A 19,568-nucleotide genomic window follows, 5' to 3' on the forward strand; every position below is an offset into this window, starting at 1 on the left:
ATCACTACTTGACCCTAATATTTTTTGCACTTCTCGTTGGGTTAAAAGTAAAAAATGACAGAAGTGATCAACAGGACAAGTTCTATCTAACCTGGGCATTCTGTATTTGATATTGATGCTGTCATATTAATTTCTACCTATTTTCCCATTTTTTATCTGAAAAAATACAGGAACTAGTTTAAAATTTTAAATGGCAAAAGTGATCATAAAAAAATATACAGGAACTAGTTTAAAAATATAAATAGCAAAGTAAATCAGCAAGACAAAAAGACCATGCAAGTCCAATTTTAAAGGTCTCCACTAGCTTTCAACCAAGTTAGCTATACAGGCTATCCTCTTGTTATGATAATGGTCCAATAAAGAACCAAGATGCATTAGATGTGAGCCAAAATTTGTTCCTGTGAAAAAAGTTCTAGTGGAACTTATATCACAGGAAATATGTTCTGGGAGAACTTTTTTTTCACAGATGATTTCTATATAATTTGTTACATCTCTATAAAATAAGTTCCAAGTAGATGAAATTGTTCCTTATCTAGTAAAATAAATTCTGGGTTTGAGATATTTGTTCCTTACCTGGTGAAATAAGTTCTAGGTTTGTGAGATTTGTTCCTCACTTGGTGAAATAAGTTCCTTGTCTGTGAAATATGTTCCACTGGTTAAACAAGTTATCTTGTACACATTGTAATGAGCATTTGTCATCAGTGAGTTGAAATTTATCATTCAAGTATATTATAAAAAAAATGTATTATATTGATATATATGTAATCAGAAGTCCAGTACTAGTCTATGAATGGACTTTTAATGTAATAAATAAAAAGTGTAAACATCCAATTTGGATCCTGTGGAGTATAGCAAATTTTTAATAATATATTTACTCCATAAAAAATACCAAAATGACACTTATGAGCCAGAAAAGAGCAGAATTAGAATAAAAAGTATAGTTAATGATGAACATTTATACTAATTTGAAAAGGACAAAGTGACTGATCAATTATATTGAAAGACATAAAGAAACAAAAGTCTCAATCTCTTGAAACTGTGCCATGACCTAAGTACATGTATGAAAAGAACAACCATGACTGTTAACGGGAAAAATAGAGGAATGCCACATAAAACATGAATAAAAATTATGATACATAAATGAAGGCAACAGTAGTATACCGCTGTTCGAAATTCATAAATTGATAAAGAAAAAAACAAATCCGGGTTACAAACTAAAACTGAGTGAAATGTATCAAAAATATAAGAGAATAACGACACAACAGAAACACAACATTACAATGTAACTCACACAGGAACGAACTATGACATAACAATGGCTATTTTCCTGACCTGGTACAGGGCATTTTAAGAAAAAAAAAGATGGGTTGAAGCTAGTTTTGTGGCATGCCAAACCTCCCGCTTTAATGGCAATGTTAATTATAACATTAAAATGACATTACATGACGATAACCATCACTTTTTATTTCTTATCTTCATCATATAGTTTCATTAATGCCTTCATTAGGTTTTTTTTTTTTTTTTTTTTTATCTTTTTATCACACGAAGCTGTGGATTCCGGGAAAAAATTATATCCATTCCGTAATCGTAACACATTTAGAAATTTGACCTTCACCTTTTTATTTTGGCGTGGAATGCTAAATTTTATTTTGTCGATATATTTAGTATGAATGCTACATAAGACAGCATTCCCAATTATTTGTAAGTAACTGAATGACGGCAGTGTTGTCGCCGTCAAAAATTTGATCCTGATATATAAAAGGTCGCTGTTTTCTATGACGAAACCATCTCAAAACATTTTAAATTGAACATCACAACAATCAACATCATATAATTTACTTTATTAGTGTGGGTTCATGGTCTAGTGGTTAAGACCGATTCCTACAGTGCTTGAAGGTCACGAGATCGATACTGACTCGGGGTGCTAGATATTTCAGTACATTACAAGGGTGATTTTCACCCTCCAACACATTTCTCTGGTACCTAGACCATTAAACTAGAATGTGTACTTTGGACGCCTAGGCTGGTCAAAGTTGTCCCCTACTTTGACCTGGAGATCAATCCTCTGATATCTCTTAGGTTGTCTGTTTCTGCCCAGTGGTCTGGTGGTTCTCTCCTATTACTCCAGCTTCCTCCCCCATATAAAAGACTTCCCAGTGTCCTAGCACTCCTTTTGTGTTGGGTGAGGATTCAATTTGATTGTCCTTGTAAAAATAATTATCGTAAAGATATGATAGTCAATCATAATTTCAAAATAATTAGGAATATGATATGATATGAAGGCGTCACAGAATTTTTTAAAAATAGCCTTTCAAGACGTCATAAGTATTCTTATTTGCTGTATTATATGTATATACGATGGTCTCTATTATTAGAGAATGAAAATAGTGGCGGTCTTGACATAAATAAAAGTTCTGATCTAGCCTCTGTTATATACTGGTCAGTTAATTATAAAATTATTGATATCATAAAATTCACAAATTGTTCCTGACTGATATAAATTATAATAACTATATAAAGTAAACTTTATAATTAGTATTTAGCACTTATCTGCCCCAAACAAGAATACTTTTGTTCAGTTCTGGATCCAATACCGCAGAATCAGAAGCTTGATTTTGATTTTTTGTTTCAGATCATTTTTCAGTAGAGGTATAAGTTTTGCTTAAAATGGATATTTACCAACCAGACAGAGGCAGTACAGTATCCATGGACCATTGTTATTCCAAGCCATGGAGTGCTCATCCTGATGCCAGTAATGCCAGACCTATCAAAAAGTTATATATGCCAAAGCTACCACATCTTACACAAATGCACGTACAAAACAGGTAACAGTTATGATAAAATAAACTCAATTGCAAGCTGACGGTTGTTATCCTTATATTAATGGATCTTTGATAAAATGTGAGGTACTGCTAGCTGGTTCATTCATGTAAATAAATTGTTGAAATTGTTTTTATGCCCCACCTACAATATGCCCACCTACGATAGTAGAGGGTCATTATGTTTTCTGGTCTGTGGCTCCGTTCGTGCGTCAGTTCGTCTGTACGTCCGTTCAGGTTAGAGTTTTTGGTCAAGGTAGTTTTTGATGAAACTGAAGTCCAATCAACTTGAAACTTAGTACACTTGTTGCTTATGATATGATCTATCTAATTTTAAAGCCAAAATAGACTTTTGACCCCATTTTCACGGTCCACTGTACATAGAAAATGAAAGGGGGAGTTTCAGGTTAAAGTTTTTGGTCAAGGTAGTTTTTGATGAAACTGAATTCTAATCAACTTGAAACTTTGTACACTTGTTGCTTATGATATGATCTGTCTAATTTTAAAGCCAAATTAGACTTTTGACCCCAATTTCACGGTCCACTGAACAAAGATAATGAAAGGGGGAGTTTCAGGTTAAATTTTTTGGTCAAGGTAGTTTTTGATAAAGCTGAATTCCAATGAACTTGAAACTTAGTAGACTTGTTGCTTATGATATGATCTTTCAAATTTTAAAGCCAAATTAGACTTGTGACCCCAATTTCACGGTTCACTAAACATAGAAAATGAAAGTGGGAGTTTCAGGTTAAAGTTTTTGGTCAAGGTAGTTTTTGATGAAATTGAAGTCCAGTCAACTTGAAACTTAGTACATATGTTCCCTATAGTATAATCTTTCTAATTTTAATGCCAAATTAGATTATTACCCAATTTTTACAGTCCATGGATCATGGAAAAGGATAGTGCAAGTGGGGCATCCATGTACTTTGGACACATTCTTGTTTTTATTATGTGCATAAGGAAGAATTAAAATGTAAGTGAGAAAAGTTGCACCTACATGTATTAAAAAAAGATCCTTTGAATTAAAAACTTACAAAATTGTTGAATGTATTTTGATGAATGAAAGTATCAATAATATTGACAGCATGAGAGAAAATAACAACAGAGGAGACCTATAGTCTTTTATATTCTTGTCCTTCAGTCTTCTGATAGAAAGTTGCCTCATAGTGACTTATATCACACTTTCTTTTTTAGACAAGCAGACATAAATTTGCAAACACAATATGACATAACTCACACGCATCAACTATAATACCACCTATGCAAAAACAAACAACAAAAAAACAACACACCAACAAACAAACAGGAAAGATAGGGGAAGAGAAAGTGATGATTAAAGAAAAACTTCTTCAAATGTGTTGGATCAATATGTGCTTGAAATTTGATAGAACATTTTAACAGTTGTTACTTTTATAAACATAGATGTAGGAAGATGTGGTGTGAGTGCCAATGAGACAACTTTCCATCCAAATAACAATTTATAAAAGTAAACCATTATAGGTCAAAGTACGGCCTTCAACACAGTGCCTTGGCTCACACCAAGCAACAAGCTATAAAGGGCCCTGAAATTACTAGTGTTAAATCATTCAAACGGGAAAACGAACAGTCTAATGTTTGCTTTGTATTTTAGGGAAGCAGAAATAGATGTTTGTACAGTAACTGAGCCCAGCAAGCCACCATATGATACAGCTAAAGCCCGGAGTCTAATGCAGGAGTGTGGACGACATGTACCCCTAATGAGAACAGAAGAAAGCCCAGAGGACTGGGAAGAAAGAATTTCAAGGTTTAAACAAATGTCTGTTGATTTCATGGGGATCATGGTAACACCTCATTTTCATCTTCCAATCATTTCACGTTTAATAAATTGTACTTTTATAATAAACAGACAGAAACCAATATTTCATTTATAATTCTTTTCTATAGAAATATGAATAGATTTTAAAACATTTGAATGATATTTTATCTGATCAATGAGTTAAACAAGACTATTATATACATAAAATTTGAAAAAAAAATACACAAACAACTTTTTATCACTGATTTATCGATTATTTTGGTAGACATGAAATAATTCAATTTTCAATTAATAATCAGTTGAACAGTGATTTTATAGACCTAAAAAAGTAACAATCATAATATTTGTAACCTATTTGATTTAACAAATGTATGACGTGAAAACATTTTGTGTGTGACATATTTATGTGTGCATATCTATGCGTGACATATTTAGATACTAATGGTAGTTTTGCACATAATCATGTGATCATTGTCACTTTCATTGTCATTTCATACTGGGGAGATCATGCTTCAAACATTGCATTTTACTGCTTATTTAGAACCTTTGCTTACTGCATGAATACTGATTTCATCTTTATGGTATGAAATATGCTGATGTCTATAGCTACTTGTTTAAGTTTGGAAATTCATAAAAGTACCAATTTAAGCTTGTAATTTTTACTGTGATTAATATGTAACTTGTATTCTACTTGTGACTCTGAGTTAAAATACAATAGTATATATACATGTATACAGACTTTTTTTTTAAACCATTCATTATTTTCACATTTTGACATCATTTTGTGAACACATCAAAATCATTGTCAGATGTCTGTTCATTTCTTTGATATTTTGTCAATTATTGGAAATTCGTTGAGTTCAAGTAATATTTTTCGAAAATAAAAAAAAAACAACATGGGATACACAGGTCACAGAAAGTTTGAACTTGAGAGTTAAATTTTCATTCATTTGCTGTTTAGGAGTAAAAAGTAAAAAATGTGACTATAAATACTCAGGTTTTTAGGGCAGAAGCCTTTCATGAACTACTAGTAATTTCTCCCTTTTCTATTACAATTTCTCTGAATGAATTGGTTTATAAGTTAATAATTGTTTATTTTAAGGAATGGATGGAGTTTACAACAGAACAGATTATTTAATAAAGTGATGAAGGCATTACAATCAGATAGACTTGCCAGGCTTTCATATGTTGATGTAAGGTTATCTTAAGTTGTTATCTTTAATTTCTTTCAATATATAAATGTATAAATCTTTATAACAGTAACTTTTAACTTTGATGTTTTAATAGTTTGGAAATGAGTGAGCAGGTATTCTATTAAAATTTATGAAACTGTGGTACCGCCTAGTGTTAACCACTGACATTTTTATGGAGATTAAAAGTCTGAATTGTTTTAAAAGTTTACCTTGCAGAACTTTTCATCAGATACCATTTAAACTGTCATTCAGATGACCTGTACTCAGTTGGTCAAACATTAAGTGATCTGAATACTGTTCCCTATTGAATCTGATCAAATTATATATGACTGTGAGTCACTGTATGGACAAATAAGTAACTGAGGGCTGTCAATTCACTGGTGAAATAAAATACCATTTATTTCTAATCTAATCTATCATAATTTTATTTTAACAGACAAAAAATGAACCAATAATGAGAAGAATTCATATAGATAAAACAGCAAGACGAATCAGACAAGCTCTAGCTGGTGTATCCTGGGTAATACGTCTATAAAATTAATATTGCAAAGAGCAAGGTCAATCTTTTGTCAATGTAGAGCGTTCCAAGCCCTTCTTAATATATTACTATTAGTGTGGCTGTACTTCAAATATTTTTGATAAATATGTAACAATCATTTCTGGGCTTCAGTTTGATATAAAAAAATCTGATGTCATCAGTTATATGTGCAGACGTATTAAATTATTGATTGGAAATTGAAGTGAGAGGATGACATGTCAAGATGCTGAAATTGATAGTTAAGAGCTTCAATTATATTTGGGGAATATTGAAATGTGTGGGTGATGGCTAAGAAAATTAATGATTATTTATCTTTGTTGAAGATATTCAGATGTATTATGTAAACATGACATTTTTACATGGGGTTTTATTATCTTTTTAAATATGTACTTTGCTGTTTTCGCCTTTACAAATCAGTTCACCTATGCAAACATGACAGTGTTCTCTAGATTTTCTACAAAAAAAAACTTTGAGAAAATGAAATATAAATTCTATCCCACAATTAGATATTCAGGTTATTTTGTAAGATGCACAATACATTTTCAAAAATCTCAACAAACAATTTAACTTAATTTATTTCCCTTCCAGTACAAATGAGATTAGAAACGATGTGATTTTTTTCTATAGAACTTTAATAATATAATATATTACAGGATTCCAAACTGACACAATGGTTACATAATTTACTGATAGAGAATTTAAGCATCCAGATGTTGGCTTCATATTTAGATGTCTTACAGACCCTCAGGGCAAAGGTAAGATTGTAATAAGGGCTGTTTTAAAATGGATGGTAGTGTGAGGGATGGAGGCACTAAAAACCATAAATTGTGGCTATTTGCATTTTCCCTAAAATTTAATGGTTGTTTCAGGTCTAAAAGATCCCTCTAAAACATTTAATTCTGGAACAGCCATAATGTAACAATTTTGTTATTTTGAACTTGCAATAAGAACATATAAAAATAAGATGTGGTATGATTGCCAATTGAACAACGTTTTACCAGAGACCAAATGATGTAGACTTTAGCAACTACAGGTTACATTACTGCCTTTAACAAGGAATTAACCCATTACTGCATAGTAAGCTAAAAATGGCCCAGACATGGCAATGTAAAACAAGAAAACTAACAAACAAAAAGATATATGATATTAAGCAACATACATCAACCAATTAAATTACAGGTTTCTGACTTGGAACAGGAACATAGAGAAAAATTCACATTTTAATGAAATGCTCAAGAAGAACCTACTCCCCCATTTTAAATTCAATTGTCAGCCAAGATATAAACTACAAACAGTAATATATAACGATAAAACTTCTGCAACAATCTACAAATTCAGAAAAGGGCCATGAATCTCGAAAATTACATTAATCAGACTAATGCTATAGTTATGTTGGATCTAAGTGATGACACAATAATGAATTAATAAGAATTTCTTGTAATCATGTAATTATTATTTAATGTAACATTTACATTACAGTTGCCAACAATGATAGATAAAATGGTGGCTATTGGTTTAGCAAGTGGGAAATCAGCAACGTCTATAGAAGCATTACATTTACTGTTGAAAAGACCTTGGGACCCAGTGCTGAGTACTTATAATCAACAAAAACCTGTAAGTTATTAATGGGATTCTTTGAAAAACATCAGAATTGTTATAAAATAGGAATGTATAATTTATGGGGAGAAAAAAGATGATAAAATCATTGAAATTATATTACTTTCCTCAAAATATAATTATTCCAAAGTTACTTGCATGGGCAAGGTGATTGAAAGGTTAATGTTAGGTGCCTTTTCAACCCCAAAACAAATATTACTGGAATCACCCTAATAAGAACCCTAACATTTTCTTTATTTTCGACCGCTATTAACAAAGTAGTATTGGTGCAGTATTTTGTATATTATTACAGCAAAAGTTGCCAGGAAATCCTCTGATCATAGTAGCGCCCTCTGTGCCATCTGCAGGTGGTCATGCCTACTCTAAAAGAACCAGATTCTGGAATTCTCAGTTATCTAACCTTGGCAAGGTCATCCCTGTCACCATGCACACTGTGAATGGCAGTAAAGGTGTTGGAATATCTCAGTGCTTAGAACATATGGTTGGAGCTGTACATACTAAAGTTTTGGAGGTAACTTCATTTATATTTATATCAGATAATACAAATTTTTGCCCAAAGTTGACTTGTTAACCAAAACCACTTTAACTTGAATGCAATTACCAGACATATTTTTACATACAAAATGTTATTTTGATACAAAAAAAAATGAACATCATAGATTTGTGGAACATATTTTTCTTGTCACAGTGTGTGTTCATTTTAAGCTGAAAACCATAACTGTTGTTGGGTTTTGAGTTTTATACTTCAAATTGTTTTAAAGTTATGGTTTTAAAGTCAAAAGAAAACACTTCTGTATAGTTCAATACTTAATTCAAAACAAAAAACCTAACATAGTTATAAATCTACATAGTAATACAGTGTTCTCCCCAGGCCGTTTTAGCGTCGCGGTACCGCGATACTATATTATTTTACCGTGATGCTATAATAATTCCCGCGACGCTATAATTATTCCCGTGACGCTATAATTATTTTGAAGATGCTATTTTTGAACTTTCATCTATTATCGATTATGATCATAAAAATTATATCACCTTTAATTGTAATCCCTTTAAGTCGGACACTAAGGCAATTAAGAGATTGAATAGCCAGGTGTTAATTGCCCTCACGGTGATAACTGTTTGGATGCGAATATCCCAAGCTGACACTTGTGACATGACTAATACCACGTTTCTGCAATCACCAATTTCGACATGGAAAAATGCAATCACAAAAACAGTTCGTTATCTATGTTTTGTATTACGAAATTTCAAAGATTAAAATGATTTTTTATTTTTTAAAAGGTGTTGTTTATTTGTGCAACTCTCCAAATACTTTCTTTCTCTTCCGGTAATACGAGAGCGAGAATTTTGGTTTTGAGCTAAAATAAGTTGTATACTTCTTTAAAAAGTGATCATAATTGGCTTAAGTTTATGTTTAATTTATTTAATGCATTAAAAGCGTCTTATTCATTCACAATCTCTTGTCAAACAATGTTCATTCTCGAGCTCATTTTCGTAAATTTTTCTACGGCCGCCATTGCACATTTTTGTGTAAACTACGGATCGGAATCGGACCAGATATGACAAAAATCCGCATTTTCACGATAATGACAACAGACGGACGGTAGACAGAAAAAATATACCAATAGAGAAAACTACGCATTAATAGACTATTTGTTAGATAACTTTGTTAAAAATACGTATCATTTTGATGTAAAGATAAGAAATAACAGGGACTAATTCATTCAGTGCCATGAAACAATGAATTTCATAAACATGATAAAAAAAAAGTTTTTAAATTGATATTTTTTTTGCTACTTTTGCTACTAGTACTTTATCTTTACTTAATAATATAATATAAAAAAATAGTTAATTTTTTTTTTACGCAAAATGTGATGCTATCCAAAATTTCTGGGGAGAACACTGTAATATGACATCAAATAGTTAGTGAGGGATGCAATTTTTATTGAAAAAAAGACAAAAACATTACGTAACTATAACTCAGCTGTCCCTGCACAAAATTATAGAACAAAAATATATTTTATAGTCTGAATGCACCACATTTTAAGTAAGGATTCCATGTTATGACAAACCTGTTACTTTTCAGCTAAAAGGACATTTTCAACATAAACCAATAGTTTTACTGGGATGGGATACAGGCTCATTAATTGCTTGTCATGTAAGTAGAAACATAACTTACAATTTATCATTGGCTTGCCTATGACTTTTCATTAATCATATAAAGACACATTATTAAGAGATTGACACTTATTTAGAATTTTTAATAAACAATTTCTTTATGGCTTGTTAGAATTGCTGTGATAAATGCTTTTAAAGGTCTTAAATTTTACTGACATTATCTATGTATCTATAAACAAGGTCTATGACAAATTTGATAATCAGTGCTGAATCTGCTGATCAACTTTTCTTACAAGAGTTATATCCCTTTGTACACTTCTTGCAGGATATCTATGAAAATTTTAAAGAAAAAAAAAGTATGTTGAAGTTATTTCCCTTGTTCAGATGAAATATGTGCATCTGAGGGACATTGGACTGACACTGTTCTTTTGTATTTATCAAATAATAATATTACATATGTTTTAGGTGGCACTGCAAGAGACTGTGTCTGCTGTGGTATGTCTTGGTCTACCATTGAGTGGCATCAGTGGATATAGAGGGGTGAGTAGAACAAATATCCATAGAGGTAAAGGTTATGTATTTGAATAATGTTAAAAAGTAGTTAAATCACAGTATTAAACAGTTAAAGGAGGTTTAAGTCCATTATTAAACTTGCCCATATAAATGAAAGAAATACTTCGGTACAGTTATATTTCCTTACCCATTGAAACAGGAATCTGATTAGTGACTGTTATATTCATATTTTTTTCAAACATAGCAAACAACAAATATCAGATAGAATCAAGTTGCTTAGTCTTAATAGAATTTAAAAAGTCTTTTACACAATTATCCAGGGTGCTCAACATTTGAATTGTGATTTATAATTTGCAAAATTAATTAATGAATTCTAACTTATTGAAGATGAATATTATTGCGTAACTTATTGAATATGAATGTCATTGCGTTCAGACGGTGTGTCCAGCATTAAGATCTATGTGAAGGGAATTTTTATTGTTCTCAGCTGCCTATCCACATGTTTTATGTAAACAAATGTTTTGTTTATTTTGTCATAGCATGTTTATGCTTTGCAAAAAAGATTCACTCAAACAGTCTCTTCTTTTTAAATATAGGATATAGAAGATTCGTTACTAGACCTGACAACGCCTTCTTTGTTTGTGATTGGTCAGAACTCCACAACAACAAATATGGATGATATGGAGGATCTGCGTGAGAGAATGAGGGCAGAGAATGCTTTAGTTGTTATAGGTGGCGCTGATAATCAACTCAGAATGTCAAGGGCAAAACGAAAGCAAGAAGGAATTACACAGATCGTCTGTGATAAAAAGATTTTGGTAAATTTTTATAAGTTTTATTTAAAGTTGTTTTCTATGACATATACAAAGGTAGGGCCAAATAAAGTCTTGACCGTGTCAAGAATGAGGCCACACAAAGGGGTTACTACTAATGTTGTTGTCCATGTTATCTGCTTAGTAGTCCCCTGCCACATTTTGATTTGACATTATGACTTTGAAGTTTGAATGTATATTATGTGGAAGCTGAATTTCTAGAAATATGTAAACAAAATATTCATATGTGTTATGACTACTTGCACAAATATTTGATACAATCAAAATGATTAAATAAGTTTCACAGCTGTTATTGGTTTTATTAAGGAATAATGAAGAAATGCCAATTATATTAGCTCATCAAAGAAGCAGTACTATAAAACGAAATAAAGGATTTCTGTTCATATTTTGTAGGATGAAATATCTGAATTTCTTGGTGGAATATTATCACAGTCAACATCCCAATATGTAGAAACACCAGAGGCGTCAGATGCTGAAATGAAGAAGAAACCTAAAAAAAGGGTAGGCTTTATTGTACAAAAATATCCTCTCAAATTTGTATAGGATTTAAATATATAAGCCATATTTAAAATGGCAATTTCCCACTTAAAACAATTTTATTAACATATTTACATTCTGTAATAGATACATAAAGTATTGTTTTATTCTCTTGGCCTTGATACCGCTTTCTAATTTTTAATGCATTATCAAGATTAAAAGAAGAATATATTTAGTATCTCAAATAATATTAGCCCAAATCTAGAATTTATTGTGTGCATTTATTATTTTGGTGTTTAAAGAATGGACACAAGTCTGAGTTTAACAATTGCAATATAAGGAAAAGCTACATCAAATATCAGAAAGCAAGATCTTAGTATAGCTATACTCACCTAGTTGCATACACCTTATCGCTATTTGTCCGCCATTGCTGGATATCACACAGGTTCCCGTAAAATGTTGAGGCATAAAACAAAATATTTGACGCCACAATGGAAAAGTGATTGTTGTTGACGTCAAAAGTTCAAGCGGCCGGGTCAGCCGGGATTAGCGATAAGGTGTATTATTTGCATTGACAAAAACTTTCAATAATATCTGAATTTACAGTACTGTATAAAGAGCATCACTTTTAAAGTTGCTTTCTCATGTTTCTAAAAATACATGACTTATTTGGACTGTATGTTTATAAAAATATAAGTAACAGCAAGTCAATTGATTCTATCAAAGTTTCTCACTTTACATTGTACATTCTACCAAAGACTTGTTTAATACTGTATGAATAAAATTTTACTTTTGTGTAAGAACCGCCTGTCTGTTGATTACAAAAAATATTTGTTGGTAACACAAATTCTTTCAAGGTAGAAAACCAATTTGATAAGAATTGAATAATATGATCATATAAGAATTTGATATTGTGCAAACTAAATAACTGCATTTGATTGTGGTAAATGGTTACTCTACAGGGATAAATCAACTAAGTCAATCAAGTCTCAGAATTAAAACAAATCTTTATCAAGTCAAACCATTTTATATGGCACTTAATCATTACACATACATGTGATTATACTGCTGACTGAGATTTTTCTCATATTTTTAACAGCCTATTTGTATATTTTGCTCTTTTAAACAATTTTTCTTCAATTTCTGTTTGAAGATCAGAATTTCTATAAGTATATATAGTACTTATTATAATCTTGATTTTTCTATTTTAGACAGAGAAATTAATGACAGTTTCAGGGGCAAGTCATATAAAAACTGAAATCGGCACAAAAGCTCAACATACAGGTATTTATTACTTTCCTTTATCTTCATATAAAAATTTTAATAATTATAAAATTTTATAAAATGTTTTCATAAGACAAGTTTCAGAAAGTAGACTCAATCTAGTCAAAATAATCAAATCTGCTTGTTTCTTTTGATATATGCATGAAGGAATTTCCTAGAAATCTTTAAAGTATGTATAAAGTTGATTAGCTAATTTTGTGCAGTTGAAAATCTAAGAAAACAACTTTACAGCTCTTTGCAAGACCAAGTTAAATGCAGATAAAAAAGATTTTGAAAAAAGATTGTTTGTCAGAGGTTAAAAGTTTTCCAGAACATGAAAATTACACTATATATTTTATATATAAATATGAAAAAAAGATTGTTGTAAATGTATTTTTTATCAACCATGAAAATCTGCACACATTTATGATCTATAATTTCAATAAAATCCAACAAGAAAATGTTTTTCTTTATTATTTGTTTTTCAAATGAAATTTTTGAAGTGTAAATAACCTCAGACTGTATACCAACTTAAATCGCATGACTTTGGTGGAAAGAAAAATAATGGAAATGTAAATCTTTGCTAATGTGTAGAACTTGGATCTTATCATCTTATTAAAATACATCGAGTAAATAAGAAAATTGCAAAATTGAACAGCTGAGAAGTTGTCTAGAAAAGGCTACACAACAAGTATCTGCCAAAATGAGTTGATTTAAAGTATTTAACTTCACTCTTGTGGCCTTTTTTTACCTCAAAAAATTTGTGTCAATCATATACTTAGTCTGTGAAATATACTTCATATAAGCTTTTATTATTTTCTACTACAAATTTTTCAGGTTCAACTATAGTGCCCAAAAGGAAATCCACTCATAGTTCTTTGGCTCCTCCACGGAAGAGAATTAAATCTGCACCAGACTCAAAGTTTTCACCTGGTACAACTCATGTTATGAAGAGTGCACCAGAGTTATCTGGATTGTTACGAGGACAGAGACAAATACATGACATAAAACAAGAGATAGATATGCAAAATAGACTTTTGAAGGAAGGATCTGCTTTATATTCTGATCTGAAGGCACAGCTAGCTGCTAAGGCTACTGCACATCAGGCATTAGCAGGTTCACTGACATCAGCTGATATTAAGGCACAGCTGGCAGCTAAAGCAGCACAACAGTCTCTTGTGGCTTCACTAGCCAGTAGTTCTCAATTAAACAGTGTTCGACAGGTATCAGCCAATACCTTGAGCTCCGTTCAATCAGCTGGGGGTAATCACAATGAAAGCATGTTGTCAAAACATTTACAGACATCATCAGAGAATACGTTACCAAGCCTAGCCTCCACGCTCACTTCATTACACAATGCTCTGAGAACTGGTGGATACAAACCATCTGTCCATATAACTTCAGCTCAGTCAATGACAAGTCAGATTCAACATCTACTGTATTCATCTGTTAATAGAACAACAGAATCTAAGACACAGAAATCACTTCCAACATTGTTGTCATCGTTAAAATCTCCTGCCATGGTTTCTCCGGGGAGTATACTGGAGGCATCCTCATCCCCAAGTCACACATCAGGCACTCCTATTAATTCATCAATCACCACACAAACTGATAGTGAGAAACTTCAGGCCATTCAGAAACTCCAATTCCATGATTTTCCTCTTACCACAGCAAGCTTGATCAAGTTTCCAAACACGGCTACTTTGACACAGGCTAAAATATTAACAAGTTCAAATGCCACTAAAAGTCCAAGCCCAGGTTTATCTGACATCAGTAAACCCTCTACAGTTCAGATTGTCACCAGTAAAGGAAATCAAATGGAGTCCTCAGGAACAATGACCATGGAAACAGATGATACATCTCCTCCGCGGCCACAGAGACCAGCTATTGTCAGCACTGTCACGGAAGGAAATATAGTAACAGTCAGTCTGACAAGTGACAAAAGTATCATACATTCAGAACCATCCACAACTAAAGTCCATACCACTGGATCAGGAATAATCAGACCTATTGCTACTTCAGAAACACTAGGCAAAGTCAATTCTTTACTGGAATCTAGTCCTGTCATTCAAAGAACATCCACAAACATTGTAACTCCTAGCTCTTCACAAATAGGGAGCTACACCATTACCAAAACATACGAATCCACATCAAAAAAGACCCCAGTTACCAGCACGACAACTCATGTGGGGTCTTTAGTCCCAAAGTCTAGTACTACAACTCATTCTGTAACCCCTAAGACTAGTAAATCTACAGCTGCCACAACAGTAACATCCTACACAGCCACACCTAAACCAGCGTTGTCTACCATCGCAGCTACAAGAACAAGGAGAATTAAAACGCCAAAACAGTATGACCTGTGAACTAATGAACTAGGAATCTGCTGGACTTCAGTAAACATACAAAACAATACAATGAGGAATATGATCAGACAAGAATATTACTTTCAATACACGTCTTGGATAAAGATGATAACATTGCTAAAGATTTATCCTGTTGTTTGAAAAATGTATGGATATGAACATGTGTGTTTCAGAGAGACATATGTCAATGCAAAATGTGCAGTTGTGTATGGGAAGAACTCAACTACCGGTATGTTAAATGTGTGGAATGGTGTCCTTCTATTGGTCCTGTCATACTATTACATAATTTGAGACAGTCTCTTAATGGCCAAGGAAGGATGATATAGTGCTTAGTGTTTATGACATTAAAGTTTTGTCTTTGATGGTGTTTTTTTTAAAGCAGGAGCCTTTAAGATAACCATCAAAGTATTTGACATTTCTGTAATGCTAAAACTGAAATTTGAACCTTAAATCGGAGATAACATTTGAGTATACAAAGTTTATACCTAGATTTTTGTTTATGAAATCGCAATCGTGTACATGAATGCTGTTTAAATTCATTTCTGTTAATGTTTTGTTATAAGACGCAATAGTTGCACAAAACTGTTTTGTGTTGTATCAATGTGCTATTTCATTACATCATTAATATACATGTTTTAAATTACAGAGTCTTGTGTTTATTATTATAGCCAAGAAAGACCATCTTCAGACGGCTGTGATAAATTCCTTGCTATGTCAATAAACAGCTTACATGATCAATATTTCTGTCTTATTGGACTAGTAAAACAAACATTTGTTCTCATGATTGTTTAATACAGAAGTCACTTCTGACATGTTTTCTAGCCTAGTCATAGTTTTCTGCAAAAGTTGGGGTTTAATATTGATGAACATTAACCTTGTTTTAAGAGTAAAAAAAGAAGTGGAAGATTACCAAAGGGAGACTCACAAGTCAAAGAGATATCAGCAAAATTATGGTAAAACAAAAAACAAATGAGACAAACAACTGTTACAGTCTACAAAAAAAAACCTAAAAGACTCAGCAACATGATTCCCATCAAAACCTTTCTTTAATAGAATGTGTGTCTGTCTCAAGTCAAGAGCATGTTATTCTGCTATTTTTTGTATTTTCTATTAATTATTTTGTCAATAGGTGGTTTCTAGATTGAATTAACATTTTGTCATGTGTGTGGCTTCTATTATAGCTTATATACGGAATTAGCTTGTAAAAATCTGTATGGTGCACTAGAGTTGATTATATCACAGCCATTTAGTCTCTGGTGGATAGTTGTCTCATTGGCAATTTGTTTGCTCCTTATTTCTAAACAAAGAAAAAGGGCCAGCAGTATTTTTCAAAGAACACGATTGGTGCTTCTCTCCTTAAAGAGAATAGGAAAACTTTTATAGAATAGAGGAACTATTAAGTCAAAATGTACACATAGAAGGTTTTCTCAGTAAACAATAAATACAAGTGGTTCTGAAACAACAGAAAAACTAAGTCTTTTGATTATACTGTCTGTTAAAAGCCAAACAATCGAATACTTTCAAGGTATACAGGAAATTCGCAGTATATGTATTTCTAGTGAACCTGTGTTGTAGAAAGAAGAGTAAATGGCTAGGTTATGTATCCAGCAAAAATAAACCTACCCGTCTTGCTAAATGAAATTGGTATCAAATTCATATAGAATTGGTGACTGGCATAACGGACACGGGAACAATCTTGAGTGCAACATTTAAGGCCAGTGGTCATAATTCATGTTAATTTTGTTGACCAATGTCTTCTTTTATATACAGAATTATGTCAGGACTTGCAAGATACAAATCCTTGGGAATTGACACCCCTATGCTTTAAACGATCATTTTGGTTCTATGTAGATATCTTTTATGTTTGTTAAAATCATTTTTATGTCGTGGCAGAAATGTTTGGGACCACAAAATGCAGTTTACACACAATTATTACACAAAGGTTATTATTTGAAAATGTCGCGCAACTAGCTGAAAATAATGCATTGGAGATGGTATTTTACTTTGAAGAAATCCTTTGTTTCAGGTTTCAGAAACTTTTTTTTTATAATATATATATATATATATGCAATTCAAGTTAAAAGATAAATTGTGTCAAGGTTGTTACTTTTGTTCCGTTGAAGCTTAATTTAGACAATACTAAACTACTTTAGTTTGATTTGATAGAGAGAAAAAAAATGTTTGAAATATCCGTATGATGATGAATGTCGTCTGATTCCGGTTGTGCTTTCTCACAAAATCGTTTAAGCTATCGGATGTTATATTGAACCATGTGCCAATCTCTCACCAATATTGTTAGCTAAAGAATACACCTTTCAAAACAAGACCCTTGTAAGTTTGTCAAATATTTAACAAATCTTCAGCAGACCTTAATTTGAAGTCTTGAACACAAAAAAAGTTAATGAACAAAAAATCTGTTTCTTCTGCTGCAAATTTTATTTATTTGGGTAGTTAATTTATTTGAACTTTACCATTTTCTGATTATCATGATTGAAAGTCCCAAGTTCATAAACTGCTGAATGTCATTTAGGCATCTTGACATACAATGAAGAAATATTGTGAGGAACCAGTTAACAAATGACTACATTAACGACATTTTAATTGTCATGTTATATGAAATACCTATATTTAACAATATTTAATAATCAATTCAGTAGAATTTACTCTCTTTTAAATGCTATATACCGGTATTTGTTATTACGTATATAACACATAAAACTTTTTATTTTTATCGGAAAAACCATGCATATTTAGTATTTTTCAAGGTTGAATCGTTATAATGCGAACAAAGACGCTTATTTAACTACTAAAATGATTTATATATATAAAAAAAGTGCATCATTCTTTTTAACGGTATGTTAAGTCAGGGATATAGAGAGTCCCTTGTTAAGTACGGTCGTACCGCACATTCATGCATTGTTCTTTGAACCTTTAAGTTTATTAACTGTGTCGAAGAGCACTTTTACCAACAACACGGATCGCCGTAATCGTTTGACTTTATTATGTTCTTAAAATCCAACTTTCACTAGATTATATCCCATCTACACGAAAATTCACGGTATACATCGTACATATGTGTATTTTGAGGTTCTTGCAACATAATGACGTATTTTTGAACATGTACATTCAAACTGTTTATACTTAAAGATCAATGAAAACTGCAACCAAATAGCATACTTTATAAAATTATTAGTAAAACAGTGCATTTATTTTCAAATGAAAACTGAAATATAGGTCATGGGTTTCCCTTAATTTGAAATTTTATTTTGCCGCTTGTGAAAGAACACGATTCTAGACATGATATATAGATATAGGAAGATGTGGTATGATATACAAGGCAACGCCTTTCGGGGTTAAAAAAACAACTGCACAAAATCTGACATTTCATGCATTTATATATAGAAGAAGTTAAAAATTCTTATTTAGTATTTGAACAGCTTGTATTTCTGAATACTCATTATGACATAATAGTAGATGACCGTGACATTTTCTAGGTCAAATGACCGGCTATCCCAAGTCAGAAGCCTGTAATCAGCAAGTGGTTGTCGTTTGTTGCTGTGTTACATATTTGTTTTTGGTTCATTATTTTATACATGAATTAGGCCAATAGTTTTTTCGTTTGAATTGTTTTACCTTGTAATTTCGTGGCCTTTTTATAACTGACTATGCGGTATGGTCTTTGCTCATTGTAGAAGGCCGTACGGTGACCTATAGTTATTATTTCTTGTGTCAAGTGGTTTCTTGTGAAGAATTGTCTCATTGGCAATCAAACCACATCTTCTTTTTTATATAGTCTTGCAACGTTTTTATTAACTTTTTTGTTTTTTCTTTTGTACTTTATAGGTCTAACATTTCCGCACCATTACTTATTTCTTTGTTCAACAGGATCATATACATCCTAAAAGTCTCAAGCTTCTAAATTAAAACCGCCCAAAAATCTTTTTTTTTTTGGTATTTCGGATACAAAACTAGAGTCGTATTGAAAATACTTTTACAATATTAGTTTGTATGAAGAAATGTTGTTTCATGACTTTCATTGCAA

General features: G+C 31.8%; 1 protein-coding gene across 2 annotated transcripts; it reads left to right on the forward strand.

The window, feature by feature from the left end:
* The first annotated feature begins 1,581 nt into the window (after positions 1 to 1,581).
* Positions 1,582 to 16,169, forward strand: LOC139521009 (KAT8 regulatory NSL complex subunit 3-like). Of its 2 annotated transcripts, none has more exons than XM_071314157.1 (14): positions 1,582 to 1,701; positions 2,633 to 2,825; positions 4,447 to 4,599; positions 5,714 to 5,804; positions 6,241 to 6,324; positions 6,996 to 7,097; positions 7,822 to 7,956; positions 8,252 to 8,470; positions 10,046 to 10,117; positions 10,543 to 10,617; positions 11,187 to 11,408; positions 11,817 to 11,924; positions 13,112 to 13,184; positions 14,001 to 16,169. In XM_071314157.1, the coding sequence occupies exons 2-14, from the start codon at positions 2,668 to 2,670 to the stop codon at positions 15,524 to 15,526; spliced, it is 3,018 nt and encodes a 1,005-aa protein (XP_071170258.1). In that variant the 5' UTR covers positions 1,582 to 1,701; positions 2,633 to 2,667; the 3' UTR covers positions 15,527 to 16,169. The 2 variants fall into 2 exon arrangements, with proteins under 2 accessions (XP_071170258.1, XP_071170257.1); XM_071314156.1 differs by having other exon boundaries at positions 1,595 to 1,701; positions 4,447 to 4,611.
* The last annotated feature ends 3,399 nt before the right edge of the window (positions 16,170 to 19,568 follow it).

The sequence above is a fragment of the Mytilus edulis genome, chromosome 4, assembly GCF_963676685.1.
Source record: "Mytilus edulis chromosome 4, xbMytEdul2.2, whole genome shotgun sequence".
In the NCBI taxonomy this organism is placed as follows: Eukaryota; Metazoa; Mollusca; class Bivalvia; order Mytilida; family Mytilidae; genus Mytilus; species Mytilus edulis.

What these genes read in the sequence shown, in the direction of transcription:
- LOC139521009 (XM_071314156.1), top strand. Translation starts at nt 2,668, where the DNA reads ATGGATATTTACCAACCAGACAGAGGCAGTACAGTATCCATGGACCAT. An exon ending in ATTTCAAGGTTTAAACAAAT is followed by an intron (nt 4,612 to 5,713) that starts GTCTGTTGATTT and finishes GTTTATTTTAAG; the next exon opens with GAATGGATGGAGTTTACAAC. An exon ending in TACAGACCCTCAGGGCAAAG is followed by an intron (nt 7,098 to 7,821) that starts GTAAGATTGTAA and finishes TTTACATTACAG; the next exon opens with TTGCCAACAATGATAGATAA.